The sequence below is a fragment of the Natator depressus genome, chromosome 14 (genome assembly GCF_965152275.1).
Source record: "Natator depressus isolate rNatDep1 chromosome 14, rNatDep2.hap1, whole genome shotgun sequence".
Taxonomy (NCBI): domain Eukaryota; kingdom Metazoa; phylum Chordata; order Testudines; family Cheloniidae; genus Natator; species Natator depressus.
In genome coordinates, this window is record NC_134247.1 from 9,889,009 (window position 1) to 9,913,204 (window position 24,196).

Consider the following 24,196-nt stretch of genomic DNA (forward strand, 5'->3'; position numbering starts at 1 on the left):
TTCAAAATTATAATAGCAACATAATTCGCCTTTTTATAGCAGTTACTATCAGAGGATTACAGAAGCTTTACAAATATTCATTAATTTTTCTTCACAACCACCTCTTTGAAGTAGATAAATGCTATTGACAAACACAGAGAGTCACATGGGATGCCGCTGTGATAATTTTGTTGGAAGCCCGCTCACGTCTGTGAGGTTTGTCTGTTAAATAATATTTGGTGCGTTTCTTGAAGCCCAGCTCCTCGAGTCCTGTGATTATGTGAAAATCTCAGTATTCATTTTAAAAAGAAGTTTTTATCCTTCATGGCTGAAAAGGAAAACTGGTAAGCATAAACCCTAAAGGCTTAAAAAACAACCCACACATTACAGATTCACATTACGGAAGAAAGTCTATGGCAGAACCGTGAATAAAACCGATCGACTCCCATTCTTATATTTTAACAATAAGAGCATCCTTCCTTCCTAAGGCACTGCACGTCTAACTAGATCCTTGTGGGTGGTCCCTTGCTGAATGGAATTCCACGGACACCAATGGGACTACGCTCATAGTGTCCACCCTACACAGACCCCATTGCAGGTACAGGACCTAATCTTTGTGGCTATTAAATGCTCCTATAGTCTGGGGAAAAGACAAATTCCAGACTCGACAAAACGTATTTGCAGGTAAACTACAGATTTAGTAATGAATTGCCAGTCCTGGCCATTCATATCAAGACATTGGGATTTAAAAGGTCAGTTGCAAAACCAATGCTACAATGAAAACTGAACTAAGCCAGAAACGCGCCAAAAGCACTAACTGGATCTGGAGGGAATTCAGTTTCAATGCATCTTTTTATGCATTTTCCCCCTCTGAAATCCCTTAGCATTTCCTGGTTTGCAATTGCCTCACTGGTATCAAGAATCCCATGAAATCCATGGGGAAGAATGGATTTTTAAAAGGTTAGTTAAACCTCATTCCTGTGCTGAACTGCCATCAGAGTCTGCTTATTAGGGGCACACGTATTCTGATCTTAAATTAACTTCCATTCCAGCGTGGCAGCTTGTCTTTAAAGGGCAGCCCCCGCATTCTGGCAAAGTTGTTTAAAAAAAAAAATGCTGTATCTATGCTAAAGTGATTGTTCTTATCCTGGTATACTTATCTCCCCGTATTTCCTTTGTTTTTACTGTTGACTATCAATATATTTGTTGGCCGAGAGAAGATTTTCCTTCCCTTTACTCTTAGCCTGCTCCATCTGCCTGATTCATTCAGTGAAGCCACAGACCAGTGTTAATGACAACACATAATGGATGTTATTGATGACAGTGCTGCTGAACTGAATCAGGCACAATGAGCAAAAGGCTGAACATAAAAGGTAAAAGTTTCTATCTACAGCAAGAGTGGGAGAGTAAATAAAGACTTGGAAGTTTAAGAGGGTTTCTGTAACTATAGTAATACCTCCCATTGCTCCAACACCTGCTATCTGAGGATTGGATCGTGCTTCTCGAACACTTTGCACTTCATAATACCTCTCGGAAGCAGGTAAAGGGAATATTATCATCCCCATTTAACAGATGGGGAAACTGAGGCCCAATTTTCAGACATGCTGAGCACTCATCTCTCCCACTGAAATCAGCAGGAGTTGCAAGTGCTCAGCCTCTCTTAAAATCAAGCTCTAAGACCTAATTTCCCATTCTCTGCTCTATTCTGGAGACCCCCCAGTGACTCCCATACTTTTACCACTAAAGTTGCTCTTTGCCAGGCCCCAGTGCCAGCAGAGGAATGGGAATATTATACAGGACATTTACTATCCATTAGTTATGGCCTGCAGTGCACTCTGACTCTTCCCTTCCTTCCCTCATTCCCAAGAGCAAAGTCAGCCTAGAACACGTGCTTGGTCGGCTGCGATCCCCAAAACTTTTGAGATGAACTTGAGGGCCCAGCACCCCAGTCCCCAACCCCTACTAGCTGCTAGCACTCTTCCAGCTCAAACCTGCCAAGTTTTAATGACAACTGCCAAGTTTCCCTGCCCTACCCACAAAACGCGCTACACGACTGACTGAGGTCTCACTGGGACCCCAAATATCTCACACAGGGTTTCTCAAAATCTAGAGCTGGTTTTGCCCCAGAGCCACTGTGTCTCTGCCTCTGCATTTGGAGCTTCCTGGAATGCTTAACTGCGTGGCCTGCATGCTCCTGGCTGAGGAGATTAATGCTTCAGGACCAGGAATAGCCTCTGGGGAAACCATCCATGGAATTGCTTCCATGGGCTAGAGAAGTCAAATGTTAGGTGGACCTACCACAGCATGGATAATGGGCCTGGTTTTCACCTCACACCAATGAATGGAGTTACCTCGGGGCAAGCGAGAGGCAAATCAGGCCGAATGATTTCGTAAGTACCACAGAAGCAAGGCAGAATCTGAACCTATCCCCTTGGCATCCAAAAACAGACACTACAGAAAATGCTCTATTGTGAGAAGTCAGTCTAAAATCCTTCTCTCTCCCCCCCACCTCCTGGGAATCCATGGCAATGCTGCTAGAAAACAGAGCCGCCTCTTCTAAAAAAATGCAAACAATGGTAAGTTCTGAATTAAGAGACATGCCACTGAACAACACATATTGCTAAAAAGCCAGTGTTTTTAATAAAGAGGGGTGAAAAGCAGCAGGCTGCTGTAATAATCCCAGAGGTAATTTATAGCCACATTCTTCTACCAACTCAACTCTATCAAGCAGGGCTTCCACCTGAAATGTTATGTAAAACATTCGTTGTTATATCTGCTTAGACTGACTCCTCCAAAGCTACATTTACCTCTTGAAAGGAGCTAATTTGCTGTACAATTACTACATCTAGGTGGTAGAAAGAACGGACTGTGCCAGTTTAAATCAATTTTAGCCACCTACCACAACACACTGAGATATACTGAGCCCACAGAAGTAGCAGCAAGGGAACTGCAGACCTTCTGAGTAGGGATGAACTAAACTGGGCTGGAAAAGAAAGTGATAGTACTGTACCTCCAATCTAAGAGGTGATCAGAGACCAATGGGCCAACTTCTCCCTTCAGCTCTGCCAGTCACTTGTACTCAGTTACACCGGTGGGGCTGCATGATTCTAAGGAATAAGTCCCACTCAGTATGTTTATTGTGGGCTCCAGCCAATTGACCTCCTGAGACTGAAAGAGAAGACGACTATATAACAACTCAGTGTCCTTCTCTTCTTTTTCTTTGTTGATTTCTGGGTGTAGCGGGCTTTCTGGCTTGATCTCCATGTGGGTTCAGTGCTGGGTAACCAGAGTACACAGCAGAGGGGCTACTGGTATTTCTCCGTAGGAAGGGGTTCATGTTTCATGTCACCATTTACACAGAATGGCCAATTTAATTCTCATCTCCCTCTTTTACATTCACCATCACACGTTTAATGGACTCACTTGTGTTATTCGGTTTGTAGGGAGCATTGGCTGTGTGCTGAAAGCAAGTGTGATGGCTGGAAGGAGGCTTTTCCAGCTGTCTTCCAGACTCAGACTCTATGGAGTGGAATGTCAGAGTGTCTAGATAGGAGGGGGAGGAAGAGATGTGGACCACTAAAAACAACATGTAGTGATGGGCAAGCATACAGTGAGACCTGAATAACGTGCACAGGTACCCCTTTGAATAATATCCAGCAACATGGGGCAGCCCATCTAGGGCCAACGAACTGTTTGAGATCATGAAACAGAGCTGGTGATCTGCATTAGAACAGTCTGTTCACACGGATTCCCCTGAGGCTGTCGCAAGTTCTGATACTCAATATGCTGCTACTGTATGGTTCCTCCGTCCTCTACTCCTGGTAGCACTACACACCCTTAGGCAATGACATGCGCGATGAAATCTGGATTCACGTGCCAACATGCAGAAAATCACTTTGACTGCCCCAAAGGAACTGCTGACATGGAAGATCACTGAGCAGTACCAGCTGTTTCTTGCGTACTTGGAGTGAGGCAGTGGAACAGGATTCATCTGCACAGTGCACGAGCCGTCAGAGTTAAACACAATGTCTCTGCAGAACACGATCTGCAGGTGTCCTGGGACATCCGCAGAGGACTATGGAGGGACTGAAATAGACATGTGACAAATGGGATATCCATTGCTATTGTTATAATTATTATGTTTGTTCAATGACAAAAATATATCGGATGGAAGAGAAGTCACCTGGATCTGTTTTTGAAGGAAAACATGTTTGTGTCCAATATTTTGGACTAAAGATTTTTTGCCAAGATTTTACTTTCCACTAAGATTATCTGTGTGACTCTGCCTCAAATCAGGGAGAACTTAAATCATTTACCATGCCTGCATAAAGCTCATTTCAAGCAGGTACCCACCTAGCCCAGCCATCACAGATTAGTTGATTTCTTAAAGGCATCACAGTAGAGGTGGGTTGACTAGGGACTTGGGGGAGGGCATTGGCTTTATGGATCGGAACATGAATTGTTTAGATTGAAGTCAACGCAGTTTTGCCATTGAGGGCAAAGCTCAGTTATTTTATCACCCACTTTTTTATTCAGGTGAAAAGGAGTATTGTTTCCCTTCTAAAGTTGGTACTTCCTATGAGAGAATTTAATATCAATTTGTCATTCATGAATGGTTTTCCTGCCCACATCCATCTCTTTAGCCCCAAGAGGTGGTTTTCATATTCCAACCCTTTGACATGCAGAATTTATGACAGACACCATTTATCTGCTTCACACGTGGTTGCCAGGAGTAGGCACAAAGCAAGTTATGATTTTTTTTTTGTATATGATGGCTGCTGGCAACAACCCATGCAAACTAGTTTCATTCTCTAAACTAGGCATATTAGACCATCTGTCTGGGAGCAAATGAAACATCCCCTTTCCAGTAAATCTAGCAAACTGGACACAAGAGCTTTGAATGGGCCACAGAGATGTAAGTCGGAAGTGAAAAGGCATCACCCTTACAGAGTGCAATTTTCCTCCAAGGAAATTTTCAGCACTAGTAATTACCCAATGAGAAGAGCAAAACTGTGTGGATTAAAAGGATTTGTCAGTTCGAATTAATAAAGATCAAGCTGCCGATCCCCACAATGTATCCAGCTCCTTCCAGATGCCTCCTGACTCACTATCTGAATTCTTTGATTTCAAACAGAATGTTGTATTTTCCAGCGAGATTGCCATCCTGAAGATCTGGGGCCTTTCCTTTGTTTACTGGTTACCCAGTCAAAGGGCTAAGGCCTGTTCCACTCCTACTTGAGAACACATGGGAGCCATGCCAGCTTTAAACAGACCAGGCAGCTTTAAGGTCACTTCGCACTTCTCTGGCAGTGCAAAGTGGCCTTAGCTGAGCCAACTCTCTGGTTCTGGGACTCTCCCCTAAAACCAGAATTGAAAGAACTGGATACTCTGTGAATGCTGCACACTCAGCTGTAGCTCTCAGTCTCAGCAATCCTGCACCGGATGAGCTCAGCAATCTTTTATCACATGCACATATGCGCCTCCATATGCCTTTCTCCAGGAAACCCGACTTACAAATAACAGAATTTGTCTATATGTGCAAGCTCTAATCCTTCAGAGATACTCTCCCTTTATCATCCGAGCTGAAAATTCTGAGATGGAAGAGAAAGATGATGAAAAGTAAGGGAAAGATGACCATTTTGCAAGAAAGACCCCCATTTTCTTCTCAGATAAAATCAGCACCAGCTATGCTCAGTTAAACTGCAGGCATTGCTGGGAGCGGCTTTAACACACACCTGGGACATTCTTAACCACTTCTGAAGTTTGAGAATATAAAACTCCAAACCTGAAAATGGCAAGAGAGAAAAACTAAGAGGAAAACCAACCAACCAATCAGCCCCACCTGCAGGTGACCAGTTATACACCAGCTCATGGAGTTCACAGAAATATTGTTACCCACAATTTGCCTGACATCTACTTCCTTAAAAACTCTTGGGTCTTTCTCAGTGAAGAAAAACATAATTGGTCTTCTCAGTGTAGTTCTGCATTTTTTAAAAGGGGGCTTTCAGATCTGCTCACTCAAAATGTCAATTTAAGGCACCAGTGAGAATTCCTTCTGAAAGCATCCCAACAGCTATTATTGTTTCTGCGGTGGTAGCTCCAATCGGGGACTGGCCCCCACTGTGCAAGGTGTTGTACATACAACGTTACGCAGTTATAATGAAATCTTTTACTAGTGTTTAAAAGACTAAAAGCAGGAACAAATACTCTTTCCTTGCAGAAAGTTCTCAGCACTTTAGGTTTTATCAGCCTCGGTCACCGCCTCTCCCAGTCCACTGGCCCAGACGCACTCTCTCGGCTCCCCTGGCATTCCTTCTTAGTGCAAAGTGATGGAATGAACCTGTGATTAGTTCTTCAGAGCAGAGTCTCACACCCAAGACAGGCCACCCCAAATGCTGCACGCAGTCAAACTCATGTGCTCAAGACCACAGTCTGAACTTACAACGAAGTACTGTGAAATGAAGGGAGAAATAAGGCAACCATGACCCAGACCTATGGCAAGCTACAGCCAAAGAAATTATGGTAATATTGGGTGAATCCTCCAGTGCTCACTCTGGCAGAACTCCCACGGACACATAGGAAGGGCTGGAAATGACCCAAGTATCTACCAAAATTAGGCAGAAAGTGCAGGGTACATGCATTGAAATGGGATCATTCCTCCTCTCCCTAAAACCCACAAATTATATGGATATATTTAAGACTCTGTAATATTCAGAGATGGAGAAGAGATATTAGATTCTCCACCTGGCTTCCGGGCCAATGCAGGATTTCCCCCACAGAGCATTTTCACTGATACACTAACTTTGGATCTCCATGGATCTAGCAGCCTTGGGGTTCTCCTGACTCAAGCATTCCAATGAAATCAATAAGCCATCCAGCAGGGCAATTTCTTTCCTGAGATTCTCGTTTTATACCAAACAAGAGATGCCTCTGCGTATGTTCTACAAAATTCTTCCAGCTGCTGCTTCTTCTACAGACAAACATTAATTGACTGAACCATGGATGCATCTGTATTTACTTCAAGTTGCTCTGTGTACATTTAAAGAAGGGTTGAAGTCCAGAATCCAAATGTACATGGCCCACGGCGAATTACTGAGTCGATTCTCTAGTTATCCACGGTGCTTTCATCAGCATCACTTTCTCTCCCACCCCAACACTGCTGAGCTGTCTTCTCCAAGCTGCTGTTCGGCAATTATTATGCCATTCACTAAATACCTCTCTCCTTAATATGAAATTGGCCTATAAAGGTAGTACCCTCTGCAGAGACACAATCCAGTTCGGCAGAGGTGTCACGTGGCAAGTAAATGCAGTGTTACTTGGCGATCATTATTAAGGCTGTATGCAGCCTGCAACTGCAGGGTGTGAAAATTAAACTACCATAAAACAAAATTTTACAGGATACAAACTGCTTGGCTCCGACTACCTTTCAGCCACTCTCACTGCCATTGCATTTGAATGGGCTGGCCCAGCAAACCACCCTGATGCTGCACAATGGGAGAGGGCTGTCACCAAGCCCGCTGCTGCAGTGAGTAGTCAAATATGTCTCTGCTTGTCTGACAGCTGCCATCTTGGCTGATACACCAGGGATTGAACTAGAGACTTCCAGAGTTAAATACATACAGCCTGAGCTAAAGAGACACAGCTTGCTTGCTGGAGCTATGACAGACACATATTCTCTGTGGATTGGGCACAGCTACATTTGGGAATGAGATTATATGGTGGGATTGCCTGCAACTGTATGGGACTGCACTCTATGAGCTAGGAGGTCCCTTCCAGCCCTATGTTCTACATTTCACTTAGTCTGTTGCATTATATATGGCACTGCAACTGTACTGTAGATTCAAAGGAGACGGAAACAGCGCTAACCATTTAGTGCTCGATTGCCATACTCTTATGCTAAGGAGCCCTATCAACGGGACTAGTCAAGGGGAATCACAGTCTGGCTCTTAGTAGAAATGTTTGACCCTCCTCCTCTAAAACAGGTCAAAACCAAAAGTTTCTCTTGGCATCAGGCTGCCATTTCTAGAGTAGTCTTTGGGTTGTGGTTATTTGGAAGTGCCATTTGCAGTGACAGAATCTTACATTTACGTGGAGGGAAAGAGAAAGAGTTTGCCCTGCTGACCAGCTGGACTGTGGTAGAATCCTTGGGTCAATTCATGATTCCCACTGAATAATGTATGAGAATTTCAATAGTGATTTCAGTGGGACCAGGATTTCCTGGAGGGCCAACTTCTGCCACCTCTTCCTCACACTGATGCCACTCGTAGTCCCATTGAGTAGCGATGACAAAATCTGCCCTTTGCCATTTACCCTTTCATTTCTTGGGATCCCTTCCTCCACATTTGAGTAGTCTTTCCACCGGATTATGTATTTAGCCAGTCTTTGAGTGGCCTCCGTTGAATTTTGATTCAGTGCTTGGAACACAAGCAAGTTCTAACAAGGAAACGCCTACAACAACTGTACTGCAGCTTTCTACGGCATTATAGTTCCCAGAAGCAATGTTGATATAAAATGCAGAGTAGCTGCCTTTATTGTAGGATACTGTAATAATTTTCCAATCATGGACTAGACTATTGGGTTGGGATCAAAGAGGAAACAATGAGTAGAGGCTATTTTGTCCCTCTCTCTGTCCATCCTCTTGTTATCAGATTTTCTGACAGAAATAGCTCTAAACTCATAGCTGTTGCAGAGATTAGCTACCATGAACTACTGGTTGTCATATGGTTTAATTAGGTAAAATATGTTCGAGTGAGCATTTAGTCACTTGATATGTAAACAATGAAAACAACAATATTTTGCTACAGAGACCCTGAAATCTATTCATAACATGCAAACATGAAGAAAGCTGTTTGTGTATGCATATTAATTTAAAAAAAAATCAGAACAACAGAAGTGGAGTAGGAAAAAAAAATCCTATGTTCAAAATACTGTCTGGGTTGTGTCAGTAAGGGTCATTTCACTGTGACACATGGAGCTGCAGCAGAAACTGGAACGAAAAGGATTTGTGCGTTTCCACTTCCTCGTTGCAAAAAATAAAATCCACAACCCCCCAGTAACTGCTGCTGCTCAGAACAAGCCAGAAGGAGCGGAGAAAATATGCAGTAGTAGGTGTGACAGCAACAGAAGACAAATAATGGTGGGTTTCCAGGGCTGGAAAATTATGAAGACTATTATTGGTGAATATAAATAATAAAAATAAGCTATTTGTGGCTTGGTGCATAAATATCAAAAATTCTGAAAATTTCTGTTGAAGTAAATATTCCAAAACCCACCAGTTCTTGTATGGCAAAGTAGCCAAAGCAAGGAAAGAATGAATGCGTGGTGATTGCCTGAGATATGTAGCTGGAACAGACTTACATAACTAAGGAAATAGAACCGTGTCTGAGGCACCAAAAAGGCAGCAATAGAATGGTAATTATACATGATTAACATGGCATCCTATTAGGACTACAATATGCATACAGAGCAGCATGCATTTAATCGTACTGTCATTTTGAGTCCAAAACACCATCCAAAGTTGTATTCCTAAAGCAAAAGGAATATTCAAGATAAATTAGCACGGTGGTTATAAAGCATAATCATTTAGATAATACTAAAATATTATATCCTGATTCCCAGCCCAGTGCCCTATCCATTAGACCATGCTGTCTCTCACAGGTATTTTGGATAAGTATTTTGTCTGTGCATTTAATTGCCGTCACTCATTCACAGGCAGGGAGTGCTGCAGAACTAAACTAAAAATCAGGAGTTAGGAAGGACTCTTGATATTTTTGATTTTAATCGCACTCATTTCTAATCACAGGGAAACACTCTCTTTCCCTTCAAGTGAGGCCCTTTAATTACCTTTTGAATGGCAAGTAATTGAGATGTATTATACAGTGTTTTTGTTTATAGTCACACTGCTGTTATAAAACCAAATTCTATACGACCAGCAATTGTGTCTGCCACTTCCTATTATCTACTTAATCACACCCTGGTCTGAGTTAGCTATATTGCCACACACAAATGGGTATTTATTCAGCAACATCTGCAGGTATCGAGGCCTGAGAACATACATCTCTCACAAGGAACTTCACAGTTTAAACACTGCTATGATTTCATTTGTAGCTCCTGCATAGATGAACAAAGTTAAAGTAGTCTTATGAAGCTAGCCTACCTTACAAAGTAAAAATCCAAGTTTCTAACATGCTCATTAATGTTTGGCTCTGGAATCAGATGCCATTAATGGGAAACACGGCATTGTTGATTGCACGAGGAATAATGAAATCATTTTACTTCGATGAACACTGTAAGGGAATTAAATTTGCGTCCACTTTGTTAGCCTGAAAGGCTTTCTGCAGGTTATCAATGGGTTGTGCTAAATTGCAGATGACAATGGAGCCTTGAGACCATGTTAGCTTCTTCTAGCATCCAACTGGAAATTCTCCTGCATCCCCAAAACACTGTACCTTTCCTTGAACAATTTTGCATAACTCACTTTTCAGAGCTTACTCATATTAGAGGGGTAAAATCCGTATGCACTGGAAATTTGAATACCCTCCAGAGTCGCATGAGCAAATTTCTGGAAAACACCAACACGTCACACCTGAAAAATACTAGTTTTTAGGGCTGTCGATTAATCGCAGTTAACTCAAGTGATTAACTAAAAAAAATTAATCGCGGTTAAAAAAATTAATCACGATTAATCACAGTTCTAATGGCATGGCTAAACAATAGATTCCAATGACATTTATTAAATATTTTGGATGTTTTTCTACATTTTCATATATATTATATTCTGTGTTGTAATTGAAATCAAAGTGTATATTATTTTTGAATACAAATATTTGCACTGTAAAAATGATAAACAAAAGAAATAGTATTTTTCAATTCACCTCAGACAAGGACTGTAGTGGAATCTCTTTGTCATGAAAGTGCAACTTACAAAAGTAGGTTTTTCTGTTACATAACTGCACTCAAAAACAAAACTATGTAAAACTTCAGAGCCTACAAGTTCACTCAGTCCTATTTCTTGTACAGCCAATCACTAAGACAAACAAGTTTGTGTACATTTACAGGAGATAATGCTGCCCTCTTCTTATTTACAATGTCATCAGAAAAAGTGAGAACAGGCATTTGCATGGCACTTTTGTAGCCGGCATTGCAAGATATTTACATGCCAGATATGCTAAACATTTGTATGCCCCTTCATGCTTTGACCACCATTCCAGAGGACATGGTTCCATGCCGATGACATCCATTAAAAAAAAAAAAAGTGTTAATTAAATTTGAGACTGAACTCCTTGGGGGAAAATTGTATGTCCCCTGCTCTGTTTTACCCGCATTCTACCATATATTTCACGTTATAGCAGTTTCGGATGATGACCCAGCACATGTTGTTCATTTTAAGAATACTTTCACAGCAGATTTCACAAAATGCAAAGGTACCAATGCGAGATTTCTAAAGATAGCTACAGCACTCAACCCAATGGCTAAGAATCTGAAGTGCCTTCAAAAATCTGAGGGGGACAAGGTGTAGAGCACGCTTGCAGAAGTCTTAAAAGGGCAACATTCCGATGCAGAAACTACAGATCCTGGACCACCAAGAGAGAAAATCAACCTTCTGTTGGTGGCATCTGACTCAGATAATGAAAATGAACATGTGTCGGTCCACACTGCTTTGGATTGTTATCGAGCAAAACCTGTCATCAGCATGGACACATGCCCCCTGGAATGGTGGTTGAAGCATGAAGGGACATATGAATCTTTAGCACATCTGGCACGTAAATATCTTGCAACACCAGCTACAACAGTGCCGTGAGAACACCTGTTCTCACTTTCAGGTGACATTGTAAACAAGAAGCGGGCAGCATTATCTCCTAACAAACTTGTTTGTCTGAGCGATTGGCTGAACAAGAAGTAGGACTGAGCAGATTTGCAGGCTCTAAAATTTTAATTTTTTGATTTTTGAATGCAGTTTTTTTTTTTTTTTTTTTACATAATTCTACATTTGTAAGTTCAACTTTCATGATAAAGAGATTGCACTACAGTACTTGTATTAGGTAAATTGAAAAAAACTATTTTCTTTTTTTACAGCACAAATACTTGTAATCAAAAATAAATATCAAGTGAGCACGGTACACGTTGTATTCTGTGTTGTAACTGAAATCAATATATTTGAAAATGTAGAAAACATCCAAGAATATTGAAATAAATTGTATTCTATTATTGTTTAACAGTGTGATTAATTTAAATGTGATTAATTTTTTTAATTGCTTGATAGCCATACTAGTTTTACATTTTAACAGCACAGACTGAATCTCGCATGAAAAAAAAAAAAAAAAAAAAAAAAGAAAGAGAGAGAGAGAGAGAAACTACATAGAAAATATCCAGTCTTGCCAAGCAGCTGGGTAATTAATCTCCCTAATTTCAAGCTCTACCTCCAACAATATATAAAATGGAAGCAGCATTGGATTGTATTTGCAGGATCTACATGTTGAGGTTTTTCTCAAGAAGATTTTGCATTTGATCACATGACAACACAATGCCACTGTAGCTATATCAAAGATAATCTCTCAAGGTAGCTCTAAAGCAGAGTTATTTAAATAAAAAATTCAAGAATTACTGTCTTTTCTCTGGTTTTTAACAAAACCCTACTCATTGTGATCACTGTCATGCATTTCAGAATACAGCAGTAGCTAATTCTTAAGTGTGCGTGTAACCCACCCCCAGTGCTTGTATCTCTGAAATGCATTCATATTACATAACAAATTAGACTTGTAAGTGCACAGCGAACCTTACAGCATATCTCCTCATTACAGTGCTGTAGCAAACATATGATGAACAATAAGGACTAAGCCTGCTTTATGTCACCTGTTTGGAAATACATGCTTGATTGTAGGATGTACCAGTAGGTTTGTTTAAAGCACACTGCAGTACTGGCTTGCATTGAATTAGGAAAGCTACAGCAACTGTACCTTGACTAATCCAAAATCCATTAAGCATCCTAGCGCACAGTTTTCAGAGTAGGATTTTTTCCCTACCCAGTCAAAACGATATTAAATAACTGATCATTAGCAAATTACTTTAGCGAGTCAAAATGTGCACCAGCCTAGGTATATACAAGAGAATGCGGTTGCATGGGAACTGCCCTTCTGTCCTCAGCATGGCTGGGTGAATATTTATTTGTTCTTTCAAGAAGTATTTCTCTGAAAAGCAGAGCACGAGGAAAGCAGTAATTCTTTTCTGCTTCTGTCATCAGAATACCACCACCCTTTGGTCATGCTCTAATACTTTTCCTTTGAAATCTCAGAGTTACAGGTCTTATTTCCCATATTTGGTAGGTGCTTATTATAAGGCTACAGCATACATTAAACTATTTAAAGACATTGCTGAATTCTGCTTTCAGTTACACTGGTGTAAATCAGGAGGAACTTCATATACCTCAGTGGTTTAATTCTAGAGTGTCACCAGCATAGCTGAGAGAAGACTCTAGGGGCGTACGTGCTATGTAAGACCACTTTTGCAATGGAGAAGTGCTTTTTGCACAGGAAGGCCATTACAGAGCAGTTATTTACAGTAGACCCTCTGCTTCAGTGCATGACCTCAACAGATACTCCTAGAGCAGAGCAGTCGTTCTCAACCTGTTTACCACTGTGGGCTGCATATGCAGCTCTCTGTGTGTTATGTGGGCCACATCCATACAACATATATATACTATCTGTATGGCCCTGAGAATGTCACACGGGCCACAGGTGTGTGCTGTTTGGGCCGCAAGCGGCCCGCAGGTTGAGAACCACTGCCCTAGAGGATAGTTCAAGAGCATCTCCCCATATTTTGATGCTTTGCTACTCTCTATTGGTCTCTACATGCCAAAGAAGAAAGGTGGGGATTTGCGCTTGGGATTCTGTGTACATCTGGCCTGATGCCGCTCTCACATACACCAATTCTACATGGTTGAAACTGACTCCAGTGGAGTTACTGTCAATTCACAACAGTATAATTGATAACACCCTACAGGTTTTTATGAGCTGCTGAAGTTCCCTCTTAAGTGGAAATCTGTTCCTATCCTGGCAAGTATTTGTTGATCTTAATATTACGCACACTGCTGTCTAAGCATGAACACCTGTGCTTTCTCTTTTTTTAAAAAAAAATGCTCCAAAAGGTGATTACGTCTCTGAAAATAAATAGTCAACATGTTTATCATATTTCACTTGTTGCTGAAAACTGAATGTAGAGTTTAAATAGGATCTAGCATTATGAAACATTCACTGGCAACAGATTTGTAAGATACACACTTTCACATAACCCATTGCCAGGAACCTGAGCACATTTAATATGTAATTTGCAAGGCTTCTAGACACATCAGCTGCAAGTGCAACTATTTTCTAAGTAACAAGAAATCAGATGGCAAACAACTCCTGGCTTTTTCAGTGCTACAAGTGTTTCCCCAACTAGTGACTACACAAGTTCCAGCCATGGTATTTAAAATGCAGTGTGTTTTCCACATCTTTCTTCACAATCCCTGGTGAGTGGGCATACATTTGGCAGGCTGGCATTTCCACTCCTTATGTAACAAACTGCTCAGCAACATGGAAATTTCAATAACAGCTATTTGCGGGGTGGGTTTTGCATGCAGTCGCCAAGAACAGAGCCAGCGTTGTCTAGTGGATAGATAGGTCTGTAGAATACAGGTGCAGCGCCCTGGGTTCTATCCCAGGCACAGCCACTGACCGGCTTGCTGACCTTGGTCAAGTCATTTCACCACAGCTTTTCCCCTTTATTTAGATCTTTGGGGCAGGGACTATCATTATGTGTGTGACTGGGGCCTCTGCATGCTATTGGAGTATAAATAAGAAGAATTCACTGGTGAAAGGGTTCCACTGTTTCTGTTTTAAACTATTGTGCATTGTAGCTCTCAGGTGTAAAAGAGACAATCGTTACTTCAAGTTGGGCCGTCATGTAAGTGTTGCAAAAACAAGCTTGTACTAAACCAAAGCTCAGTAGAAATGTTTCCATAATAAAAAGCAATCCAATGAAAACAGTTGTTTTTAAACCAACAAATATTGCCATGCAGCATTTGAAACCTCAAGCACTGTATCAAGGAGAAAAAAAGAAAGTGGCACTGACTATAAACAAAAGTGAAACTGATGTCATGGATTTCCAGCATCCATAGCTAAAGGAAAAAGCAAGCACAATAGTGGAAAAGTGACAAGCAAATTGGAACTTTAAACTTCTTTTACTTGTAATAATCTAAGGGGGACATTTTCAAAAGGCACACTTGGGCACCGAATTCCCATCAGTGCTTTTGAAAAGCCTCCCACCCTCCACTGTTTCTGGTCTCATAGTCAATAAATGTGTCTGTTTGCAACATGTGGTTTTCAGTTGACAATATCTCCTTAAAAGCAACAGCTACATGTAATCTTCCTGCTCTCACTGAAGCCAGTGAAAATTTTGGCTGAGAGAGGCAGCAGGGTTCGGACCATATGTTGTAAAGTACTTGGGGAGCCTTTGGGGTAAAAGCACCATGTACATTTAAGATACTTAGTACTATTTGGCCCTTGATGTTTAATATGAATTGCTCCATCCTATATCTATTAACATCTGTATTACAACTGCAGCACCTATGGGTCTCATCACGCTAGGTGCTAAAAACGAACCCCCCGATCATGCGAACACTTATGCACATGCTTAACCGTGAGTATGAAAGTAATTACATTGACTTCAGTGAACTACAATAAGGCCCCAATCCTGTAATGAGCTCTGCCTGGGCACAGGGGTTCACTCGCATGGAATTCATTGCTAGATCAGGGTCTAGCAATAAAATGATAGACCCTGCCCCTATCGAGCTCAAAGCCTAATTTAAGACAGTGTGTGAAAACAAGGCAATACTTCCAAAGACTTCAGTGAAGCCAGGATTTCATCAAGGGTGTATAACAAAGGAGGAGTGGGGTAAAAGTTGCTGCCAGAGAGAGTTTTAAATAGGGTAATAGATAATTTCATCATCAGTGATAGGAACCATAAAAATCCCCAAAGTTTAATCATGAAAAAGCTAAACATTTTCAAGTTTCACCTCTGTTATTTTGACTGTGCCAATGAACATGAGGGCTGCTTTTTCCAGGCAAAAACCTGCTGTTTTGCTGCAAAATTTTGCTTTGAGGCAAATTTTCAGAAAGTTCCTGATCTCTTTGGAATGATAAATTTCATCATGTTGACCACAAACCAACCAAACTACCAACCACATAAAGGGTAAAAACTTCATATTATGTTAAATTCTCACAAACTTTGGTAAATAACTCAAGAATTTGTAATATCAAGGTTTTGCTTGGCCCTGGCTACAAATATATGAAGGCACAGAGCAGGATTGTCGGATAAAGTCGGGAAGGATGGAATTAACCAAGCCAAATTTCACTCTCATTACACCAGTGCAATGTCGTGACTATTTGTGCTGAGAGTGTTATAGATACTTGGGTTGCAACAGTGCAAAATCTGATCCTTCACATGTTAGGTATAAGATACACAGAACTGAAAGGCTAAAATCATTAACATATAGGGTCAATCAATCTTCTGCTAAAGCCAATGGAAAGATTCCCATTTATTTTAATGGGAGCTGGATTGGGCCCAGAAAATGTAGAATAAAAACCAAAAGTACATTTAAACAATGAATTATCATGCGTTAGACTACGGTAAAGAGAACAAGGCAGCTCTCTGGCAGCATCTCTTAGGTTTAATTTAATCTGATACATTGCAGATTTTCCTGCACAATTGTTATTAGGCCCCTATGGAAGCAAGTTTGGGATGGCTGTACTGTTTTGGGAAACTGATTCTTTCTGTCTCCTGAGGTCACCAGTGATACATAGTAAACAAAGTTCATTTTGAATGACACGTTTTTAAACAGAATGGCAAAGTCATTATCCACCCACGATAAGGTATTTACAGTACATCTGCACTAGGATCATTGCCTCTGTCTGCGGTTCCATAGCAAATCTCTCCCAGTGGTATGCATATCAAATTGGTTCAGCTGAGAAGTCCAGAGATGATTTTTCAAACTGCCCATGCTGCAAACTCTGCCCCTGGAATCTGAAAGCCAGACTTTCCCTGCCTCTTATGTTACCGCCAGCAGTGAAGATCCTGCAGTCAGAAAGGAGCAGGCATGTTTGTCGATGATGCATGGAACAGAACAGAGTCCAGCTTGCTGTCTCCTTAACCTGTCCGTGCAGGGAATAATCTTGTCTTTGTCAGTTAAATGAGCAGACCTAACTCAGCCACTGCTAAATAGCACAGTGCAGTTTGTACATCACCACTTTTCTCAGTCGGGGTCCTAATGCCTTTTCTGATTTTGGACATCCCTGTCCTCCTTCCCTTTTCCCCTTCTTTTCCTCCCTTCTCCATATTTCTTTGCCCACAAACTTCTTCCTCCCTCCATGTGCCTTACAGGTCCAATTAAATCCTCCCCACACTGATCGCCCTACACACCCTTCCTATCGTTTCCTGCCATGCACATTCCATATTTCCCTGCTGCTGTTCCCCGCATTGCCTCGTGGCACACCTGTTTGGCTGAACTCCACTGGGAAATCAATAACTTGATTAGGAGTGGAGGAGGCCATCATTCTTAGAGCACTCAGTCTGCTCCTCTGATGACCATCACTGCATCTGAAATACATCCTCTTGAAGCATCATGTCAAAGAACGGTGATTACTTAACATGGGTACTGGAAAAGCTTGGTGTTGAGTATAAAATAAGGATCCTGTGAAGTTGGAATGGCTTCAAAAGTACCATAACACACCCAGCCCTCTTTAATTTCCTCCTTCTTGTAAACTCTCAGCCCCTCCCATTTTATCTGGTGATATCTGGGAAGAATTAGAGATGAATCCAAGAAGGCAGTATTATGATCATGTTTAGGTTGTGGTTGAGACCGAATCAGGGCTAAGGTTTAGCAGCAGATTCAACAGCACTGAAATCACATAAGCGAGTCTCATGAGATTTTGGCCCCAAACGGTAATATTTTAGCTGCAGCACCCAAAGCTATAAAATAGCACGAACCCTTCTAGATTAGGAGCTGTCCCAGAACCAAAACTGTAGAGGCAGGGGACATGAATCCACATGCACGTAACACTCTAAAATTAAAGGAGTTCAGATGTGAAGTTCTGGTTTGGTCCACCCAAACCTAGCAACAATGCAGCATACCAGCTACTGAGGGCTTGCTCCAAAGCCCAGTGAAGTCAATGAGCCTTTTCAATGACTTCAACAGGCTTCAGATCAGACTGCTTATACAAAGAGAAATTAAGACAAATTGTAATATGCATGCTACTAAAGATATAGAGGTAAATTCCTTTTCTCTCATCTTTGTAAGTATATTTTTCAAACATTGTCAGTTACAACTAACAAGAATGCAGTGATGATTACAGGGCATTTCTCATTACCTTTCACCCTGTTTAACTAGACGTATGCTGCAGCCTATAATTTAATCTCTTATTTGCATATTATTTATTTTTCTGGCACCTAGTCAGTAATCTAGGCCCCTCCCAAAATTCAGAATACACCAGTCATGGTTTATAATTTTCCAATACAATACTTTAGTTCATCAAACCCCCACCCTTTACATATTTCTAATACATTCATCTACAAAAAATAAAGACATTTTTAAAGACATCATCTGATTCAACCTTTTATCTCCAGTTTATTCTCCCAGCTCCCCTCCTAATAACCTGATAGATTTCCATACATTCTAAAGTCAGAAGGAACCTGATCATCTAGGCCAGTGGTTCCCACACTTCTTCCGCCGCTTGTGTTGGGAAAGCCCCTGCCAGGCCAGGCCAGGCCAGTTTGTTTACCTGCCATGTCCGCAGGTTCAGCCGATCGCGGCTCCCAGTGGCCGCGGTTCGCTGCTGCAGGCCAATGGGAGCTACTGGAAGCACTGCGGGCCGAGGGACGTACTGGCCACTGCTTCCAGCGGTTCCATTGGCCTGGAGCAGCGAACTGCAGCCACTGGGAGCCACGATCGGCCGAACCTGCAGATGCGGCAGGTAAACAAACCGGCCTGGCCCAGCAGGGGCTTTCCCTGAACAAGTTTGGGAACCACTGATCTAGGCTGATCTCCAGCAAAACAAAGGCCAGAGAATTTCACCAACCTTCCTAAATGCCAACAAGAAAAGGTTATTGATCTAGGAATGAAATACATACAGTAATACAAAAACCACCCACAGTACAATCAATGTTTCTTGCGACATGGATTTAACAATTTAGGCCCTTAGTGTATATAGGAATGTATAACTCTTCAAGGGACAAATAAAAACAGAGAGATCAATAGAGCTCGCTCCTGTTAGTCCTTTCTTCTCCTTATATTACTGGTTACTGAATAATAACTCTAATCTCTCATTAAAGAAATATTCAACCACAGGTCTATGACTAGATGTAAGAAATGGAGCCTCCTGTATCCTCTTTCTTTAATTCACAAGTCTTGTTCCATTACCAGTGCTGATCCAAAAATTAGTAACTTGATTTGACAAGAACTATGAATTTATTATGCTTTTTTTGCTATAGTATCTCCTCGGAACCCTTTTATAAACTTCTCTCTCTTTACAATCTCTGCAGATTAATTTATTTTACCGCATTTTAAAAGGTCAGAACTTTTCATCCTGACACCAGCTTTGTTTTCTTGGTGCTGCCTCCTTTTTTCAAGTACTAGAGCGTTTTGTTATGTGGTGACCCAGAGATGAGGTACCATATTCTGAAGGGGGGAATCTTCTCATGAAATACAAGATTTCATAGCTGGTTCATTTTGTTTGAGATTTCTGTCTTACTCAATAATTTAAGAGGAACTGGGCCAATTGAAATTCATGCAATTATTCTAATCAATATTGGGCCAAATTCTACTCTTATTTACACTACTATAATGCAGTGATAATGGTTCCACTAAAGTAATGGCTCCACTGAAGACAGTGGAGTGACTCCAGATTTATACCTGTGTCAACGATAGACTGACTTTGGTCCATAATTCCAACTCACACAGCTTTTCTGTGAGTGTCACTGCAGATTAACATGATGCTGTTAAATGGCTCCACAGGCATTCCAGAACACACTCTGGGTTCTTTAAACACCAAGAAGGCCAAACAGGACTTACGTGTATAAGGAATTATGACAGACCCATGGTGGAGTAACAGGATTTGCAATAAAGGCACTCATTTCAAAGGAGAGTCTTGTTTGTGTAATCTGTGGAACCTATTTTCAGATTGTCCACATAGCTAAGGAGGAGAAACCTTTGCTTTCACCACAACAGTCATGCCTGGCAAAATAAACAGCAACAACAACAAAAAAACTAACAGCAGAACCATCACATCTGTTCACTAGCGCAGGTGTATTTCTGCTTAGAAAGTCAATGCTGCCATTGAAAGAAAGCCCAGTTTTGGTAAACAAGGTCAAACCCAGGTGTTTCTGAGAGTCAGGTGGCTATTTGCATCAGCATAAAAGAGCCGGGCAGGAAATAAACTAAAGAAAATATGAGCCTGTCCCTGCACTCTGATTCAGACAAAAAAATCATATGGGCTGAATTCTGCATGGCCTTATCCCACTGTTTATTCGCAGGGAAAGCAATGCAGGGTTTGCCCTGTTTGCCTGAATGGCAGCGGGGTGGTATGTTCAAAGCCAGAAGTCCAAAATATTGACTTCAGCGAAGTTACTCTCCATATGGACAAGAGACTTCAGAAAATAGAACCAAGAATAGGTGCAAAACTGGTTAACTGCAGGAACATAACTGTCCCCCTTGGCCAGAGGGGTCTGGAGTCAAATCAGCAGAGAAGTAGCCCCAGGCTCCCTGAGGGTACCTCTTCCTGCTCTAGGCTGCAGGAGAAAGTGCATTTCCATGCAATCACCTCGGACGTGATTTGACCCAGAGCAGCCTGGCCCTGCGGTGCGGAGCGCTCAGGGGTGCCCCCCCCCCCGGATCAGAGGGGGAGCCCTAGTTAAAAGGTGGCAGAGCTGCCGCAAAGGGAGCCCAAGGCAGGGGCAGCCTGCAGGTGCCAAGGGAGGGGATGCAGGACGAGGGAGGGGAGGCGGGCGGGCGCTGCAGGGTGAACGGGGGGAGGCGGGAGGAGGGGGCCCCGCATGGCGCTGGAGGAACCGGAGCCCCGGTGGCAACTGCCCCGCTCGGGAGCTGGGCGCGCCCCCAGCCCCTCTCACCTCATCCCCGTGGCCGAACTGCAGCCCCAGGGCGACGAAACGCTCCACGCGGACGAAGCCGGCCGCCTCCTCGTCGCACACGTCGAAGACCTCCTTGAGCTTCCGCAGGAGCCGCATCCAGTCGGCCTGGCCCCCGAGCCCGCCCGGCTCCATCCCGGGCGCCTAGCTGCAGCCCCGCGCCAGGCGCCAGCCGGCAGCAGCCATGACCGCCCGGCTGCCTCCCGCCGGCGTGTGACATCAGCCAGCCGGGGGAGGGACCACAGAACGGGGGGGGAGCCGGGAGAAGGAGCCAGGGGAGGGGGTGAGCCGGGAGAAGGAGGATGGGAGAGCCGGGGGAAGGGGAGAGCCGGGGGATGGGAGAGGGGAGGGGGAGAGCCAGGAGAAGAGGGATGGGAGAGGGGAGGGGGAGAACCAGGAGAAGAGGGATGGGAGAGGGGAGGGGGAGAACCAGGGGAAAGAGAGAAGGGGGATGGGAGAGGGGAGGGGGAGCACCAGGAGAAGGGGGATGGGAGAGGGGGGGGAGCACCAGGGGAAGGGGAGAAGGGGGAGGGAGGGAGGGGAGGGGAGGGGAGGGGAGGGGGAGAACCAGGGGAAAGAGAGGAGGGGAGGGGGAGAACCAGAGGAAGGGGGAAGGGAGAGGGGAGAACGAGGAGAAGGGGGATGGAAGAGGGGAGGGGGAGAACAAGAAGGGGGATGGGAGAAAACTAACAGCAAAGGGGGCGGCATGCTTTAGTGGTTAGAGCATGGAATTGAGGCTCCGGGAACCTGGGTTCTATTCCTGGCTCTGCCACTCGCCCACTGAGTCACTCCACCCTGCTGTGCCTCAGTTTTCCCCGTTTGTAAAATGGGGATAATACTTGTCTTCCTTTATAAAGTGCTTTGAGCTCCACAGCTGAAAAGTGTCATGTAACAGCTCAGTATTAGATGCCAGTAGAATATAAAATTAAATATTAAGATTAAATGGAGGAGGGCTGGGAATGAAAAGAAAATATGTGACTAAGATGAAGAGAAGGCAAACACCTGTCTGATCCAGATAAAGCGAATAGTTGCATCTTTTCTTAGTTGCATCTTACTTTGTGCTACTCAGAAAACATCCTGCAGCAGTATTTGTTTGTAAGAGGGGATATTGCATGGTGATATAAGTCAGACATGACTAACTCATTTAATGACTCACGTGCCATTGCAAGTTAGGCCTTCCTGTTATTCAGTGTAAATTTATCCTTTCTTAATTTAAGCCTTTTGCTACTTTCGCTCCCCCCCCCCATCTTAAAATAACCCTTCTAGTCTATATCCATGAGCTTTCTGAGAAGTGGGTCAAAGGAATGGACAAAGAATGGGTCCCTCTTTCTGAACCATGCCTTCGGCCCTGTGAATCGTGGAGGCAGCCTTTGGAGCAGGTACCATGAGTTCATTTAGGCTTAGGTACTTGATGGCTCAGAATCTGGCCAGTCACTCTTACTTTTGCCAAAAGCACCGCAGTTGTTAATAAGCACAAGTGGCCACTACTCCAGTTTTACATTGTGTGTGATTTTATGAGTGATGTTTTGCAGATTGTCAATAAGGCTGCTCACTTAAAATGCTCTGTGCTAAAGATTTTACAGTTAGCACTGGACTTTGAATTGAAACACTATCTCATTAATTTCTTGCTTTAACACAGCAAAATAACAAAGGCCTCACATTCCACCTAATGTCTCTGGAAATGCCATGACGGAAGGAAGCCAGCCAAAATGCTTTCCTCCCCTGGGAGGCAGGAGGCATACACCCCCAAGAAGTTTTGGTACTCCAAATGTGCACTTCATCCTATTTGTATGTAAATGTAATGTTCATGAAGAGGGCTGGCTTGACAGCCCTGTGGGTTGATGTCTTCTGTTGATCCGTAGAACAGTGACAATGCAAGGAACAGAAGTGGTGCAAGCTTCCCACATCCTGCCACCTTAATTTGAAGGGGTCACATATAGACGGCAGGGGTTACAGTGACACTGTCACCTTGATACTTCTTTAAGTGACCTATTTTAAAAATTCCAGTTTCTGTAAAACAGCCTTTAAATGAATACTCTGTCCTGACATTTAAAAAAATTGTATAAGGTTTTTCTGCTCCTGTACCAATGTTTACCAGGGTCTTTCCATCATGGAAGAAACTGACTTTGAAGTCCGTGGGTGTCAGGGCCAGGATATAAATGGCCAGGCCTAGTGGTTAGCATAGGGCAGGGTGCTGGGTTCCCATGCCAGTGGGGGTTCAGAACCAGGAGGTCAGGAGCTGAGGTCAGGAATCAGGCTGAGTCAGGAGGCCAGGGTGAGGTAGTGCTCGGTGAGCAGCTCAAAGCATGGTAGAGCCCAGCACTTCCTGCTCCTGACCCTGAACTCCTGATTCCTAGTATCTGACTCTCAGTTCATGACCTCCTGGTTCTGAACCCTGGTTGGCATGGGGAGATGGTCTTTCCCACCCCATCCTACATTTATCACTGGCCAACTTCGTCCCAGTGTCAACCGTTTGTATGGATGATTTCCTGTTCCTCCTTCTGGCTTAAGTAGAGGAAGCAGGCCAACCAGAAGCTCCAGTGTTCCAGCAATTGGGGCTCAGGGGTGATGCCCTCTATCTGAGCTGGTCTTCAAGGAGTTCTGATTCTAGTTGCTGCCAGTACGTTGTTAGCTGCAGTGTGATGATAGACAAGAACCCTGTGGACCTGGGTTCAAAATCCATGGATTGCAGGGATCTTCCCAGCAGGCAAATGTATTTGTACAATCTAACTTTAATTTCCCTTTTAATTTTGTTTTAAACACTCAGCGGTACCTTAGCCAGCCAGGGAATAGGCATCCTTTTTATTCCCCCTTTTCCTAAATCTGCAGATTGAATTTGCCAAACCTTATGGAAAAACATAAACCCCTTGAGTTCAACTGGCCCTTTGCTGATAAGAGAAAACGGGCACCTCTTCTAGGAGCAGAAAACAAAGAGCAGAGATCTCAGAGGCGAGATTTTGATAGTCGGTGCAAGAAGAAGGGAACAGTCAGCTGTGAAGCAAGGGATAAAAGAGGAGATTTGAGGCCAAAGAATTGGTAAGAA

At 43.0% G+C, this 24,196-nt stretch overlaps 1 protein-coding gene across 1 annotated transcript in view; it reads right to left on the reverse strand.

Moving 5' to 3' along the window:
• The window catches only part of RAB11FIP4 (RAB11 family interacting protein 4), a 203,818-nt gene extending 182,454 nt beyond the window's left edge, over nt 1-21,364 (reverse strand). Inside the window, exon 1 of the mRNA XM_074971911.1 lies at nt 21,136-21,364. Within this exon, the coding sequence (XP_074828012.1) occupies nt 21,136-21,288 (153 nt within the window). The 5' untranslated portion in view covers nt 21,289-21,364. The remainder of the gene's footprint in view (nt 1-21,135) is intronic.
• Between the last annotated feature and the right edge of the window lie 2,832 nt (nt 21,365-24,196).